The following is a 16,013-nucleotide window of genomic DNA, read 5'->3' on the forward strand; positions in this document are numbered from 1 at the left end:
GAAAGAAAAACATGCAGTAATGAAGAACAACAAGTTATTGCAAACTGATTTACACTAACACAATTACAATTCTGTCATCATTTACCCTCATGTCATTCCAAACCTTTAATGATTTTCTTTGTTCTCTGGAACACAAAAGGAGATCATTTGAAAATGTCTCTGTGTTTTTTGTCCATATAATGAAAGTTAATGGGGTTCAGTGTTGTTTTGGGCCTGACTGACTTTCACTGTATGGACAAAACAGTCTTATAGGTTTGGAATGACATGAGGGTGAGTAAATGATGACATAATTTTCTATTTTAGTTCAACTATCCCTTTAATTACATATAATAAATTACTCTAAAGTTAGTGTTCAGGTAGATATTTTAAAAAGGACATGGATTATTAATTATCGCAAATGGATTGTGATGAAATCGCCAACCTGTGAGACAGTACAGTTGACTTGAGAAATGTGTTCACAGTGTACTGTATTACCCATTCAAAACATTATATCTTAAGACAAAAAAAATCTTAATGACTTTTGTAGTCATTAATTTTGTTTTCATAAAAAACTACTTTTGACAGACAGCCAACAATATAGCTACAAATAACACTTCCTGTCGTGAAACCGACTATAATAAATGTTGCCACAATCAACACATCATTTGTTTGGGGAAATTTGTCTGCTCTCTGACAATGCGGTAAGCCGGTGTGGGTCTAATTTGACCTAAAACAAGCAGTCCTATTAGTGATCTCTCTAATTGAATCAAGTGATATTGGTGGCCTTCTGTATGGTACTACAGCAGTGATGAACACACAGTTGCTCTATGCCTGGGAGGCGAGCATCAGCTGGCCTCTCTCCTAGCAACTACAAGTCCTTGAGCCCTTCTGTTTACAAAATGCCGGCACACACGGAGGTGCATGAACACAGTTGGCCCACTCAAGCCTGGTCAGAGTTATTTGCATCCTAATGTGTAAGTTTAAATCTAAATAAAAGGCATTTAATCAACCACTCAACTCTGTCTGGGAAAAAGCTACAACTGGTGTGCCCTTTTCAGTGTGAACACTGGGCTGCACTAGGGTAAACACTATATATACCTATATACAGTGGTGGACAGTAACGGAGTAGTTTTATTTCGTTACTGTAATATATAGTGTGTGTGAGTGTGTGTGTATATACAGTATATATATATATATATACACACACACACACACACATATACTGTATATGTATGACCCTGGACCACAAAACCAGTCATAAGTAGCACGTGTACATTTGTAGCAATAGTAGCACGTGTACATTTGTAGCAATAGTAGCACGGGTATATTTGTATCAATAGCCAACATGTATGGGTCAAAATTATCGATTTTTCTTTTATGCCAAAAATCATTAGGATAACAAGTAAAGATCATGTTCTATGAAGATATTTTGTAAATTTCCTACTGTAAATATATCAAAACTTAATTTTGAGTAGTAATATGCATTGCTAAGAACTTAATTTGTACAACTTTAAAGGTGATTTTCTCAATATTTTTTCAGATTCCAGATTTTCAAATGGTTTTATCTCAGCCACATAATGTCCTATCCTAACAAACCATACGTAAATGGAAAGCTTATTTATTCAGCTTTCTGATGTATAAATCTCAATTTCAAAACAATTGACCCTTATGACTGGGTTTGTGGTCCAGGGTAACAACACATATATATATATAGTATTTGTCAAAAGTTTGGAATGATTTGGAATGAAGTCCCTTATGCTCAAGGCTGCATTTATGTATTTATTTGCTCAAAAATAAAGTAAAAACACGAATATTGTGAAATACTATTACAATTTAAAATAACTGTTTTCTATTGTAATATATTTCAAAATGCAGTTTATTCCTCTAAAGGCAAACTACATTTCCAGCAGCCATTACTCCAGTCTTCAGTGTCACATGATCCTTCAGAAATCATTTTAATGCTGATTTGGTGCTCAAGAAACATTTATTATTATTGTCAAAGATGAAAACAGTTGTGCTGTTTAATATTTCTGAAAAAGCCTTGATACCATATAAATGTTTGGGGTATGGGTGTGTGTGTTTTAATAGAAACGAATGCTTTTATTCAGCAAATATGCATTAAATTAGTCAACAGTAAAAAATTTATAATGTAATGTAAATATACACATACATACATACAAACATACATATATATTTTAAATAAATGTTCAACAAAATATTAAAGAGAAAAATCGATAATAAGAAGAACCATTATTAGCCTAATAACTGAGCACCAATAATAATTGAGCAGCAAATCAGCATAATTTAGAATTTGTGAAGAATAATTTTATTATTATTTTTTGGTCTGGACTAAAATGTTCCATAAACTTACATTGACAGAGGGACTTAAGGTGAACGTGGGCAGGTAAAAACCACCCTAGCAACCAAACAGCAACACTCTTTAAAAAATCGTACAAATCTAGTAGTTTTAAACTACAATCGTAACGTGGTATTAGCCACATCTGTAATGTAAAACAAAAACGAAATATTCTAAAAGCTTCATACTGTTCGAGGGATGCCCCATATGGTTTTGCGGAAGTATTTTGGCGGAAACTATGGTTACCATGGCAATTTTTTGTCAGGGTACCGACTCTATTTCATATAACCTGTAAGCGAAAAATGTTTGTATCTGTGTTTCAGAGTGTCAAGAATTAATCCACAGCACAGAAACTTCGACATTCACATCCCCGTTCGCCATCGCAGCAGCATCTGAGCCTCCGTGATGAAGGAACAAGCCAGGAGGCGGTGTCTGATCAGAGCCCAACATTAAACATATCTGACGTATATATCTCCATCATCATCATCATCGCCTCTCAATGTCCAAATAACTCTTTGCATTTCCGTGCCAGCGTTTTTGCTTGAAATTCGCCTTTTTCGTCTGTTTACCCTCTGAACGACTTTAGGGATCTGAAGTTTTGCCTCAGTTTGCGCAACCAGTGTGCGAACTCGATCAAACAACCCGATCTGATCGCTGTCCAGGCGTGATTGTGTGTTGACACCAGGGGATTCATATGAGCGTGCCTCCGGTGATCCGACCGCCGAGCCCCCTCCCGGGGTGGCAAGGCATCTCCTTCCAAATCCAGATCGGCTTGAGCCGGGAACCCGTGCTGCTGGACTCCGGCGAGTTCAGCCTGGCGCAGGTCCGAGAGATGGCATGCTCCATCGTGGACCAGAAGGTAACACTTTCAGTATGCATCATGTTTCATTCATTGCCTTTCACGTAATAATACCATAGATGTAATCATCCTAAACAATCAAAGAATTAACCGGAGTCCGGAGTTTGGAAATAACTTTTAGCTACTTTTTAGACTTGCTTACACATTTGGTGCTCAGAATCTCAGAATTTTGAGTTAGCAGGAACTTGAAAGCTTTATTTATACATTGGCTCTGTGTTTTAAGGCAGCATCTGTTCAAATATCTGCCTAATGAATTCTGTCCTTGAATTTATTTATTTAGGAGTCTGTTAAGCAGAACATACAGGCTTACAAACGAGCTTTAAACTGTCAAAAGATGACAATAAGATGAAGAAAATTATAGAAAATGGCGGTTAAAATGAGTCGTACTACTGTTAGTTTACTCCATAAACTGTAGCAACAGAAACACACTGGATGTGTAGCATCATTAAGTGTTCTGCATTGCATTTTCCATTGACAGCGATGACGACATGGTGACGTTGGACACTTACTGAACCAGTGAAGGGCTTGTACTAACACACAGCATAGGCTATAGAGTACTGCAGGCCTGTCTCTCCTACTGTATTGCATTCCTTCAAAACTATTCAGTGGATTATGGCCAGAGGTCTTATGCTTTGTTTGATGATGTTTGGGAATTGGGATATCCTACAAGTTTATGTAACACTGAGTCAACATCAAGGCAAGATTTACTTTGGCTCACCTGATGAAACAGTTTTATAAGGTGGCCTTGAACTTATTTAAACCATGCATTTTCAAGAACGACGTAAGAACGGTTAAATAATCAGATTAAATGGATAGAAATTACTAATCAAAAACATCGTATCTGCATTGTTGCTCTGGAGTTTTACCTTTTTTTTTGCCATGAGACTAATACTGTTTTGGCCAACTTACACTATAAATTCATTAAAATGAGAAGTGACAGTGGCATGAAACTTGGCAATAGATGAAAACATATTTAGATATTTTAGAATATATCCTTAGAAATCCAAAAAATAATTTGTTTAATATGTAAGAATATTTATAGTTGTGTGTTCTTAATATTTTTATATATTTAATTAGAGAAACTTCTATTGGCAGAATCTATCAGTTGTGATCTACTGAAGCAAACTGAATTTTAACCCGAAATGGAGCTCTTAGAGTAAAGTAAAAATGTAGCCCAAAAAAGTTTACCTACCCTCATATTTCTCCAAATCCAAATGGAAATGGTTCTTTAGCAACACTCTTTGCTCTTTTCTCCCCTATAGTTCTAAAATATTGGTCAAACATGATACACAAGAACTCAAATGAAGTTTCTGTGCCAAGTTTCCAGATGTTGCAAAGTTCTATTGTGTATCTTAAAGTTATTGATTTGGAACAAAGGTTTTCAGTGAATAATGTTATATTTCAGTTTTTCCTCACAAAAAACAACAACTACTGTGTGGGTTTAGAAGACTTGAAATATAGTGAACAAGTCATATGGACTATTTGAAGCTTAAAAGTTGCTTACTGTATGGAAATTATAAATAACTTTAATGTTTTTCATTCTGATAAATATAGTTAATGACTATGGTTTTAACTTTTTTGTGTAACTTTATTGTGCTTGGAATGACATGAAAGTGAAAGCTACATTTGACGACCTTTATGCAGTAAAGTAGCATGTGAACTCACAAGTACTTATAATAATACTTCTGTGTAGATTCATATTCTCCAAAAGTGCATAACACAGTGATAACACAGCAGTCAGATTGTCACCACAACTTAAAAGGCGCATACGATGACATCTGCACAGTTATTAATATCTTTTAGCAAATTGCATACTCTGTTTTGTAAGCACCTGTGCTGTGACACATCACCAGAATGATACTAGCTCCATAAATATTACTCATTGCGCACATCTTACAAAGTTTGTGACGAGACAGGAGGTGTTGAGAACAACATATTCCCACTATTATCAAACATTGTTTTCTTCCCAAAATCTCATTTCCTCCCTTGAGGCTTCCTAGTTTATTCTGCGACACAAAGTGCAGAGGTTGCAGTCTGTAGTGTTTTAAGACATACAGGTGTTAAAATGCAGAGCAGTATTTTGATAAGCATAACAACAACAAGCATCATGTGACACTTAACAAGAAACACCTTTTTTTAAGGCCTGACGTTGTCAGTATGTGTTTTGGAAAATAGAAGTACTTGTTTAAATATATTTAGAAGAAAAAATGCGAATGAGAACAACAGATCTGCAACCTGAGCTCCTTCAACGCCTTGTATACACGTTCTCAAATGGGGAGGCTCTCTTGAGCATAAGCACTCAGAGCATTTAACACTTTAAATAGTTCGATGTGAGATGTTGAAGAAGTGTGTATGAGATGAAGGTGGCATTGTTGTGCAGACAGTCTCAAACAATTCTGTGCTTACATTGTTTAGTTGTACTGTATGTGTTCGCAGGATGGAGGGAGTAAGTTTAGTTTCGTATGTCTACCCACAGTACTGTGCTGTTGTGCGGGTGTTCATATTATGGAAAAGAACATGTAGCTCAGACATAAATGTAATCTGACAACCCAGAGCTGTCACTTTGAGTCACACTTCATTTCCTTCTCTTCTCTTTTATTGTTACATATAGGGTAAGTCTGATGTGTGACAACATATGTGTGACAACAGATGAATATAATTCTAACAATAGGACTGTTCAGTTTCTAAAAGTAAAAGTAGTCAATGCAACTTGTGCTATATTCCATAGCTTCAGATGGCTTCAATGAGAACTTGATAAACAAATAGGTTAGATTGGTTTTGTGAAATGGATCAAATGATTAATCAAAAAGAACGATTCATTCACAAATTGGACATCACTGCTGCTCTCTTTACAGTTATTGGCATCAACTGGTTCCATTAAGAACCTCCAACCTTTCCATTGCACCAAATGTTCTTTATATCGGAAAAAGTTTCAGTAGATTAAAAAAATAATAAGAATTGTTCATTGAAAAGTTCTTTGGGAAACCCAAAATGGTTCTTCTGTGACGTTGTAAAAAACGCCTTTTTTAACCCTTATTTTTAAGAGTTTAAGATTTAAGATTTTCAGTAAATAGTGACTTAAATTTTGTCACTGTTACAAGTTTATGGCCCTTTTTTGGTAACTTTTATTATACTGAATAGGGCAACAGGATTTTTTTTTTTTTAATTCACCTTTTGTTTTATATAGATATAAAGTAATAATGATAACAGAAGCTTCATTCAGGTGAACTGTCCCTTTAAGGACAAGATGTTCTACACATAAGCTGGCCTTGGCAATCAACTTCAACTAGTTACAACTTCATTTGGCCTCTTTGCTTTGCTGCTTTGTTATGATGCAAGTTAAGGTCTGAGCCAGAGAACCGTTTAAGTACCGCAGAGGATCACAAATGTCTCTTGAGCTGTAAGGATCAAGGACCACCCTCAGTCAAATCCCAACAAGTCATGAAAGGTGGAGCAAGACTGCTTGACCATGAACCAATTTAAAGAGTATGATAGAATTTCTGTCATAATACAGTGTGCAAAGCTTTTCAACAGGCTAACGTGGTGGTTATAAGTTTGTCAGTGCTGAGATTTATATAAATATAAGTAGATTTATAGCTGAAGATGTGTTTATATTTTCACTTTAGAAACAGAACATGAAGATGTTTGCTGTAAGGAAAACTTATTCACAGCAACTGCAAGATTATAAAGGTCAGATTGAGGGGAAACATTTTAAAAGGACAGAGTGAAAATGTGTCGCAGATTTTATTGTATTAAATGAATAGTTCATCTCAAAAATGAACATTCTGTCTTCATTTACTCACTCTCATGTCATTCCAAACCTGTATGAGTTTCTTTCTTATGTCGAACATAAAAGAAGATGTTTTAAAGAATGCTGGTAATCAAACTGTTGATGGTTCCCATTGACTTTCATAGTATTTCTTTCCCTACAGTGGAGGCCAGTGGGGACCAACAACTGTCTGGTTCTTCAAAATTCTTGAAAATATCTTCTTTTGTGTTCAACATACAGGTTTTAATATTACATAAGTGTGAGTAAATGATGACAATTTTCATTTTTGAGATGAACTATTCCTTTAAGGCATGTTGACACCGAGAATGATAACTAGGCCTATAAAGGTAACTATGATAACTTTTTAGCATCCACACCAAAACACAATCACATTCTGTTTATCAAGCACATGCTGCAGTTTTGTTGTCTGCTGCTTTAAATGCAAATTCTGGGATTCTGATTGGCTGTCAGTGTTCTTATCGTTCATCACCTGGAAAAAATCGGTTTGAAATGGATTCCAACGATATCGTTGCTCTGTGATGTTATTGTTGTGGTGTGGACTTCACTAAAACTTTATTGTTATTATTGTACAGGTGCATCTCAATAAATTAGAATGTCGTGGAAAAGCCTTGGTGTGAATGGCCTTTACACGATGATTCAGTTGATTCAGAATCGCATTCTGGGAGATTTTCTATGATTACTTAGAATCATCTTTGATGAAATGACCAAGACATTCAATTTAGAAGACAAGCACATGATATTTCTAAAGGCGATTTTGAAAATAGACTTTATATGAAATATAGGTTTTAAAAAAATATATTTCAATAGAATCACTCCATACATTTACCATAAGGAGCACATAAAACTAGCAACAAAGGGCAGCATTATGACCTGCGGTGAAAGAAATGAAAACTCTCTTTACCACTTCTCTTCTTTCTCACATTGACAAAAGTCCTTAGTGCTATCAAAGGGCTGCCTAATAGACTGTGAATCCATTAGTGCTCTGGATTATCAGGCTTAATTAAAGTGATAGCGCCTTTGTTTGAAGTTTGCACCTTTTTGCATTACCGCTCCTCAAAGTGTTCTTATTAATCAGCGGGGCTGCCGCACTCTTCATGCTAAGCGCTAACCGATCCATCGCTCAGTCCATAGCATAGACGCGGCTGGCAGATGAGCATAGCTGATGACGGCTGTGCGGAACAGCTACTTGTGTTTGACGAGTGATTTCATATCAGCCTAATGCATCCATCATGGGTCTATCTAAAACATGTAAAACAAGATCCTCGTTGTCGTGGAGCTAGGTTTATTGACGCACATGGAGTCTCTCTGAAAGTGGGCATAAAAAAGACCAGTGTATTTTGCTATTCACAGTGTTGCGACGAAATAGGCTTCAAAAGCTGTAGATTTTAACGCAATTATACATTTACATTGCCTAAGACATTATATTTGAATTATCGATATTAGCTTATATGGTCATCTTCCCAGCACTGGTCTTTCTATGTGAGTCTTTCTAGTTGCTTGGCAACTGATTATGATTGCCTGTGAAGTACTTATCTGAGTGCCATGATGATGACGAGAGCCATGTGTGGTGGGGTCACGCACTCACAGACACACACACACACACACAACACAGACACACACACATACATACACACACACACACACACACTCCCACACTGGGGTGAGAGATGAGAGCTGCACATAGCCCATTGTTGAGCAGCTGTTCTGGAGAGTATTCAAAGAGCTTTCATTACCATGAGATACATGATGGTGTGCATGCATGTACGCGTGCGCTTACGTCTGTTTTTGAGAACCGTGGCTTCATAGCATCCCATTCATCTTGATTTTTCAACAATGTGTAGCGGTACTGCAAAGCACCCTTTGGTCTTTCAGCCAATCAGGTGGCTGAATGGATTCTTGTTGTTGTATAGAATATTGTGGCTCTGGCAAAATAGTCTTCAAATGTGTTTCTAAGGTGCACCCACTTGGAGCTCAGGGCTTCAGTTTTGCTCTTTCATTTAATAGAATTATTGAGATATGGACTCTCATGAGCGCCAACATGGAAATACGACGGAGAGTTAACAAAGAAACTTGTTAATTGCTTTCAGTAATGAAGTAAACACTGCATATTGTAGTAATTGAAATTACTAAAAATATGTAGTGTTTGTCTCAGTGTCAATGCAGTTTACTGGGAGGTTACATCATTTTCATGGGTGTTCAAGCAGGGTTTGGAAAACACAATTATCTCTTCAGGAGAACCAAGCACAAACACAGTCATGTAGTGTTTTTTTAGTAGTCTGTACATTCAGTTACTGAAAAAAAAATCCCTATAACAAGGTATACTTGAGTCACTTCGAGTTGAACCTTAAAGCATCACCATGAAATTTACGGATCAAGTGTCTGATTTATTTAAGCATTTAGCACTTTTTGTTTGTTTTACTGATATATGTAAGTAAGGGGTGAAATATCCTTTGACATTTTTTGGGTCAGCGATGTGAAAAATTGATCAAAAGTGGCAGTAAAGACATTTAGAATGGTGCAAAATTCAATTCTAAATAAATGCTGTTCTTTTTAACTTTCTATTCATTGTTGAATCCTGGAAAACATGTATTAATTTTTCGACAAAAATATTGAGCAGCACAGCTGTTTTTTTTTTTTTCATTTCAGTGTATTAGAATGATTATGCTAATTCAGCTTTCTTCCATCACAGGAATATATTACATACTTACTGTATACCTTTAATATACTTACCTTATTTACCTGTACACTCATTCAGAGTGGAAAATATGTTATTACTTGTAATTGATGGTTACACCACATTTTCTTTATTGTGGACATCCTTATTGACCCTTTTAATAAAACATGCTTTTGCAACGAGGCAAAAAAGTCACTCTAAATCTAATCAAGACTTAAATGTTGTTAATTTCATATGAAAGCAGTACAGTGATTGGAGAAGCACACAAAAGCTTGGCTTACATATTGTTTCATGATTGTTGCACCTCATGCTGTGTGAGGTAGTCCAGTTCACCCTATCATAGGCAAAATATCAAAATTATGAAGTCAATTTAGAGGTGCACCACCCGCTAAGCCTGTCATGTTATTTTAATGATCTGCTGTAGCACCTCAAAGCCCAACAGAACTTGCGCTGTCTCCAGCCGAGTGCACTTTGCCAAGGGTTAGTTAGTGGGCATGTCGGCACTGAGGAAGAGAGCTGTAAAATACTCACTAATAAAGTGTGAACATACAGCTATTAAGGTGACAATGAGAATCTTAGCAGTCCTAAAAGAGAGCTGTAATTAGATACAGTGTGCAGTCTCATCTTATAGTGTCGCTCATCCAGATGATTCTCCACAGGATTAAGCACATGTAAATGTACAGTATGTGAGTGAGATCTTAATGTTGAGCTTTGAATTGAGACATAAAGCTCTTTACCATCTCAATGATTAGCTTAATTTTTTTTTAATTGGTGCTCTGCTCCTTTTTGGCCTATGCAAATTCTAGTCGTTAGAAATCGTCAGTATAGATTTGATTAAAGGGCTAGTTCAGCCCACAAAAAAGGAAATTCTGTTATCATTTACTCACTCTCATGTTGTTACAAACCTATATGACTTCTGTGGAACTTAAGATATTTTGAAGGACATTTTGTCCATACAGTGAAGTCACTGGACCCTAAAACTTTAACTTTTGCCCAAATGATGACAGAAATTTCATTTTTGGGTGAACTACCTCAAACTTTTATAGATATTAATATGATATGATATGATATGACATGAACCTGTCTATGACATGCCTATAACATCTTGATGCAGCAGCAATGTCTTTTGCAGAACACACAATTTCCTTGTGTGTGTGTGTGTGTGTATAGGGTGTATAAATAGAGGAGCAGTGCTCCAATAGTATTGATCAGTGGTTGTTACAGCACAGCCAGCAGCTACTAACCTGCAGACTACACATGGCTCGGGCAGACTGATTGACCGATGGTGGTTAGGGTTCATGCTGTCCAGGCTCATTGACTGGCTCTCTCTGAAGTCTCTCTGAGTTTGGTTTTCTGGTATATGTACAAAGCCATGTACTTTACAGCTCTCTATCTAATATGATACATTTCCACTCTCAGATGTTTTGAACTGTGAAATGTTTTATACAGGAACTGCTCTTATGTTGAGTACATGGATTATTGGATTGATTCGGTTTGTGTAAACCCTCTGTTAAATGCTTATTTTCCACGAGTCAATGGGAAACAAAGCCACTTTTCATCCACTATTTGGTGCTCAAGAAACATTTCTTTTTATTATAAATGGCAAAAACAGTTGGGCTGCTTAATATTTTTGTGAAAAACAATATTTTTTCCAAGATTCGTTGATGAATAAAAAAAGGTTCAAAAGAACAGCATTTATTTGAAAACATTTTTGGTTACACTTTATTTTAAGGTGTCCTTGTTACAGTGTAATTATACATTTAAGTACTATTAAGTAATATTAATTAACTTCATGTAATACAGAGTTCTGGCCGACACAGAAGAGTGTACGCTGCTTGCGTCCAGCGGATATTCTCCAAAATGGCGCTACGGTGATGTGGAGAGACACAGAGGAGACAAATTGTTGAATAAAGTCGTAATTTTTGTTTTCTTCGCATACAAAAAGTATTCTCGTCGCTTCATAACGTTACGGTTGAACCACTGATGACAGATGGACTATTCTGACGATGTCTTTGACACTTTTCTGGACCTTGACAGTGTTATTTACTTGCCAGTCAGTGGGACAGTCACAAGCCTCCCGGTTTTCATCCAAAATATCTTAAATTGTGTTCCGAAGACGAATGAAACACCTCTCCACAGCCTCTCTGATGAGTCTCATCCAAGCATTGCGTTCATCTTTAGAAGCAGCGTGTACCTCATACATCTCAGGCCCAGCTGAAGATGCACTGATCAGAAACATGCCTCTCTCCTCATTGGCCACCTCACGCACGATCAGCTTCTGGAGAGAGATCACTGGAGGCTTCTGGTCCTGGGAAAGTAAGAGAACAACTATTTGAACAAAAACAAACTATTATTCACGCAACACTTATTTAAAAAATCAAACGAAATCAAATGTAGGCTATTCCTAGCATACAAATGACTACACTATTTCTCAAATGTTTGGTGTCATTAAGTTAAGTTATAATGCCTTTAAAATCTTTTGAATACTGAAAAAAAATTGATATTGGGTTTTGCAGCACAACTGATTTCAACATTGATAATACTAAGAAATTTTTCTTGAGTAAATAAGGATATTAGAAGGATTTCTGAAGGATCATGTGACACTGAAGACTGGAGTAATGACTGCTGAAAATTCATACATAAAATATTCAAAAATATTACAATAGAACACCGTTATTTTAAATAAAATAAATGCAGCCTTGATGAGTATATAAGACTTCTTACAAAAACATTTAAAAAATCTTATTAACCCAAACTTTTGAACTGTGATGTATGCTTTATGAAGATGAAAATGCATAGTAATCTCAAAAACCAACCACAGCAGCAAAGATGTATTTCTGATCTTTCTCCTGAAGGAACACCAATGAATCAGACAGCAAAAATGCCAGAACATCTGTGGATGACCAGAACAATCAAATAATGTAACCAGATCTTTCATCAACCGAGCCAGATAAGAATTAAGCACAAATGGCTGTTCATATGTCCTTTCTATTGACTACTGTGTAATATAGTGTGACAATTCGCTAACACTCCTTATCCATGTTACATGTTACTTGTACTTACTATTATAATAACAATAAATTATGCATAATTACATGCAAGTAACCCTAAGCCAAATCCTAATCATATAGTAAGTACATGTAGTTAATTAATATTTCTCAGTACTTAAATGTATAATTACACTGTAACAAGGACACCTTAAAATAAAGTGTAACCCAATTCATTTTCTCACCTTTCAGTCTTCCTGTGGCTGTCTTCCAGAGCAGTGGCCCCTGGTGCAGCAGAGCCCTGCCATTGCTGATGTCCTGCTTGCGGAAGGTGTAACCGGTCTTGAGTTTAGTCGAGCACTTGTTCTCCATGCGGCCCAGGACCTCACTCAACTTCTGGTTCTGCTCGTACTGACTCACACGCTGGTCCACAGCGGAGATCAGCTCTCGGATCAGGACTAGTGCACGAAACAGGTCAGCATGCTCTTCTGTGCCCTCTGAAACAAAGAACAAGAGAAACTGAGTCTAAACGAATGTGTACGCAGAGTATATGTTTGGGTTTGGATGTGATTTTGTGTGTATGTACGGTAAGTACTGTGGGTGAGGAAAAATACCCTCTGTATAATGCAGTATTCTTTCCAGGAGGACAGGATACTTTGTAATTCGCTGCGTGACTAACAAAATGCATTCTGGGATTTCTCGCCTCTTTACCAAGGAGTTGCTACTCTGTTGCTGTGGAACCAAAAAGATCAGATTAGCTGAAATTCAATGCTGCCAAAAGCATCCATAATACATTAAAATGTGACTGATACAGTCATTGAGTGATTTGGCTCTCACTTTGATGAAGAGCTGAAATCTCTTATTCTGCTGCTGAAGCTCTTTGAAGTAGCTGACCGCTTCTGTGTGACGACTGCAAAACTCGCCATACACCTGCTTCATCTTCTCTGCATTCTCCTGGGAGAACTACAATGACCACAGACACACACCTATGATGTACTGTACTCTATATGCACATAACACCGATACCAATAACAGGTGTGGATGGAGCTACAGCTCTTGAGCTGTGGTGACAGGCATAGCTTCATGTTAGTGTGACATGCTAGTTAATTTCTTCAACGATGCTTCATACTCTGATAATTAAGTAGTCAGTTATGTCGTTTGAATTGGAAATGCTATCCAGACCTGTTTTGTGAACTGCCTCAATTGATTCATTCAAAAAATATTTGACTCAAAAAATGATTCATTCGTGGAATGGGCATTGTAGCTTTTCTCATGAACCTTCCAAATGGGCCAAATGGATGAACTGCTTAGTCATGGTTATGACATAACAACTACTTAAATGGTAACACCTTGCAATTAGGTTTCACTTGTTAACATTAGTTAACTACATTAGTTAATATGAACTAACAATAAAAAATTCTAAAGTATTTAATGGTAATTTCAGCACCCGAGCTAACATGAACTAAGAACAGTTATATTAACAAACATTAAAAAAGACGAACAAATATTGTAGCAAATGTACTGCTCATTGCTAGTAAAGGCATTAACTAAAATTAACAAATGCAAACTGATCAATTTAATTGTAACACTTTACAATAAGTTATAACTTATTGTAAAGTGTTACAATTAAATTGATCAGTTTGCATTTGTTAATTTTAGTTAATGCCTTTACTAGCAATGAGCAGTACATTTGCTACAATATTTGTTCGTCTTTTTTAATGTTTGTTAATATAACTGTTCTTAGTTCATGTTAGCTCGGGTGCTGAAATTACCATTAAATACTTTAGAATTTTTTATTGTTAGTTCATATTAACTAATGTAGTTAACTAATGTTAACAAGTGGAACCTTATTGTAAAGTGTTACCATTTAATTAGTTATTATGTCATAAACATGACCAAGCATTTCACCCATTTGGCCCATTCATGAGAAAAGCTGCAATGTCCATTTCCTGAACAAATCATTCTTTTGAGTCAAAAAGTTTTCATTGAATCAGATGAGGCAGTTCACAAAACAGGTCTGGATGGCATTTACAATACAACTACCTAACTGACTGCCTAACTACCAGAGTACAAAGCATCGTTGGAGAAATTAAATAGCTAGTCACGACTGTCCACATGTCACACTAACATGAAACTATGCTTGTAACCACAGTTCGAGAGCTGTAGTTCCAACCACACCTGGTGTTGTTGGTATCAGTATCAAGTACATACAGTATAGAGTACAGTACATCATAAGAAACATCATAGGTGTGTGTTTGTGTTCATCATAGTTCTCCCAGGAGAATGCAGAGAAGATGAAGCAGGTGTATGGCGAGTTTTGCAGTCGTCACACAGAAGCGGTCAGCTACTTCAAAGAGCTTCAGCAGCAGAATAAGAGATTTCAGCTCTTCATCAAAGTGAGAGCCAAATCACTCAATGACTGTATCAGTCACATTTTAATGTATTATGGATGCTTTTGGCAGCATTGAATTTCAGCTAATCTGATCTTTTTGGTTCCACAGCAACAGAGTAGCAACTCATTGGTAAAGAGGCGAGAAATCCCAGAATGCATTTTGTTAGTGACGCAGCGAATTACAAAGTATCCCGTCCTCCTGGAGAGAATCCTGCAATATACAGAGGGTATTTTACCTCACCCACAGTACATCACAACCAAACCCGAACATATACTGTGCATAACCATTCGTTTACACTCAGTTTCTCTTGTGCTTTGCTTCAGAGGGCACAGAAGAGCATGCTGACCTCTCTCGTGCACTAGTCCTGATCCGAGAGCTGATCTCCGCTGTGGACCAGCGTGTGAGTCAGTACGAGCAGAACCAGAAGTTGAGTGAGGTCCTGGGCCGCATGGAGAACAAGTGCTCGACTAAACTCAAGACCGGTTACACCTTCCGCAAGCAGGACATCAGCAATGGCAGGGCTCTGCTGCACCAGGGGCCACTGCTCTGGAAGACAGCCACAGGAAGACTGAAAGGTGAGAAAATGAATTGGGTTACACTTTATTTTAAGGTGTCCTTGTTACAGTGTAATTATACATTTAAGTACTGAGAAATATTAATTAACTACATGTACTTACTATATGGGTAGGTTTAGGATTAGGGTTACTTGCATGCTTGCATGCATAATTTACTGTTATTATAATAGTACGTACATGTGTAACAAGGACACCTTAAAATAAAGTGTTACCTAGTTTGTTTTAACAAAAATAATTTTGTAACAATGCAGTAGTCTTTACTGTAGTCTTTACTGTCACTGATCAATTTAAAGGTGGGGTAAGCGATTTTTCGAAAGCGCTTTAGAAAACTGATTCGGGTCGACTAGCAAAACAAACTTGTAGCCAATCAGCAGTAAGGGGCGTGTCTACTCATGATGTG

At 36.8% G+C, this 16,013-nt stretch overlaps 1 protein-coding gene across 1 annotated transcript in view; it reads left to right on the plus strand.

The window, feature by feature from the left end:
* Positions 1-2,826: 2,826 nt before the first annotated feature.
* Positions 2,827-16,013, plus strand: part of LOC107697654 (serine/threonine-protein kinase D1) — a 45,256-nt gene continuing 32,069 nt past the window's right edge. Inside the window, exon 1 of the mRNA XM_016498455.1 lies at positions 2,827-3,194. Coding sequence (XP_016353941.1) covers positions 3,030-3,194 — 165 coding nt within the window. The 5' untranslated portion in view covers positions 2,827-3,029. The remainder of the gene's footprint in view (positions 3,195-16,013) is intronic.

This window comes from Sinocyclocheilus anshuiensis, unplaced genomic scaffold (assembly GCF_001515605.1).
Source record: "Sinocyclocheilus anshuiensis isolate Anshui unplaced genomic scaffold, SAMN03320099.WGS_v1.1 scaffold446, whole genome shotgun sequence".
NCBI lineage: Eukaryota > Metazoa > Chordata > Actinopteri > Cypriniformes > Cyprinidae > Sinocyclocheilus > Sinocyclocheilus anshuiensis.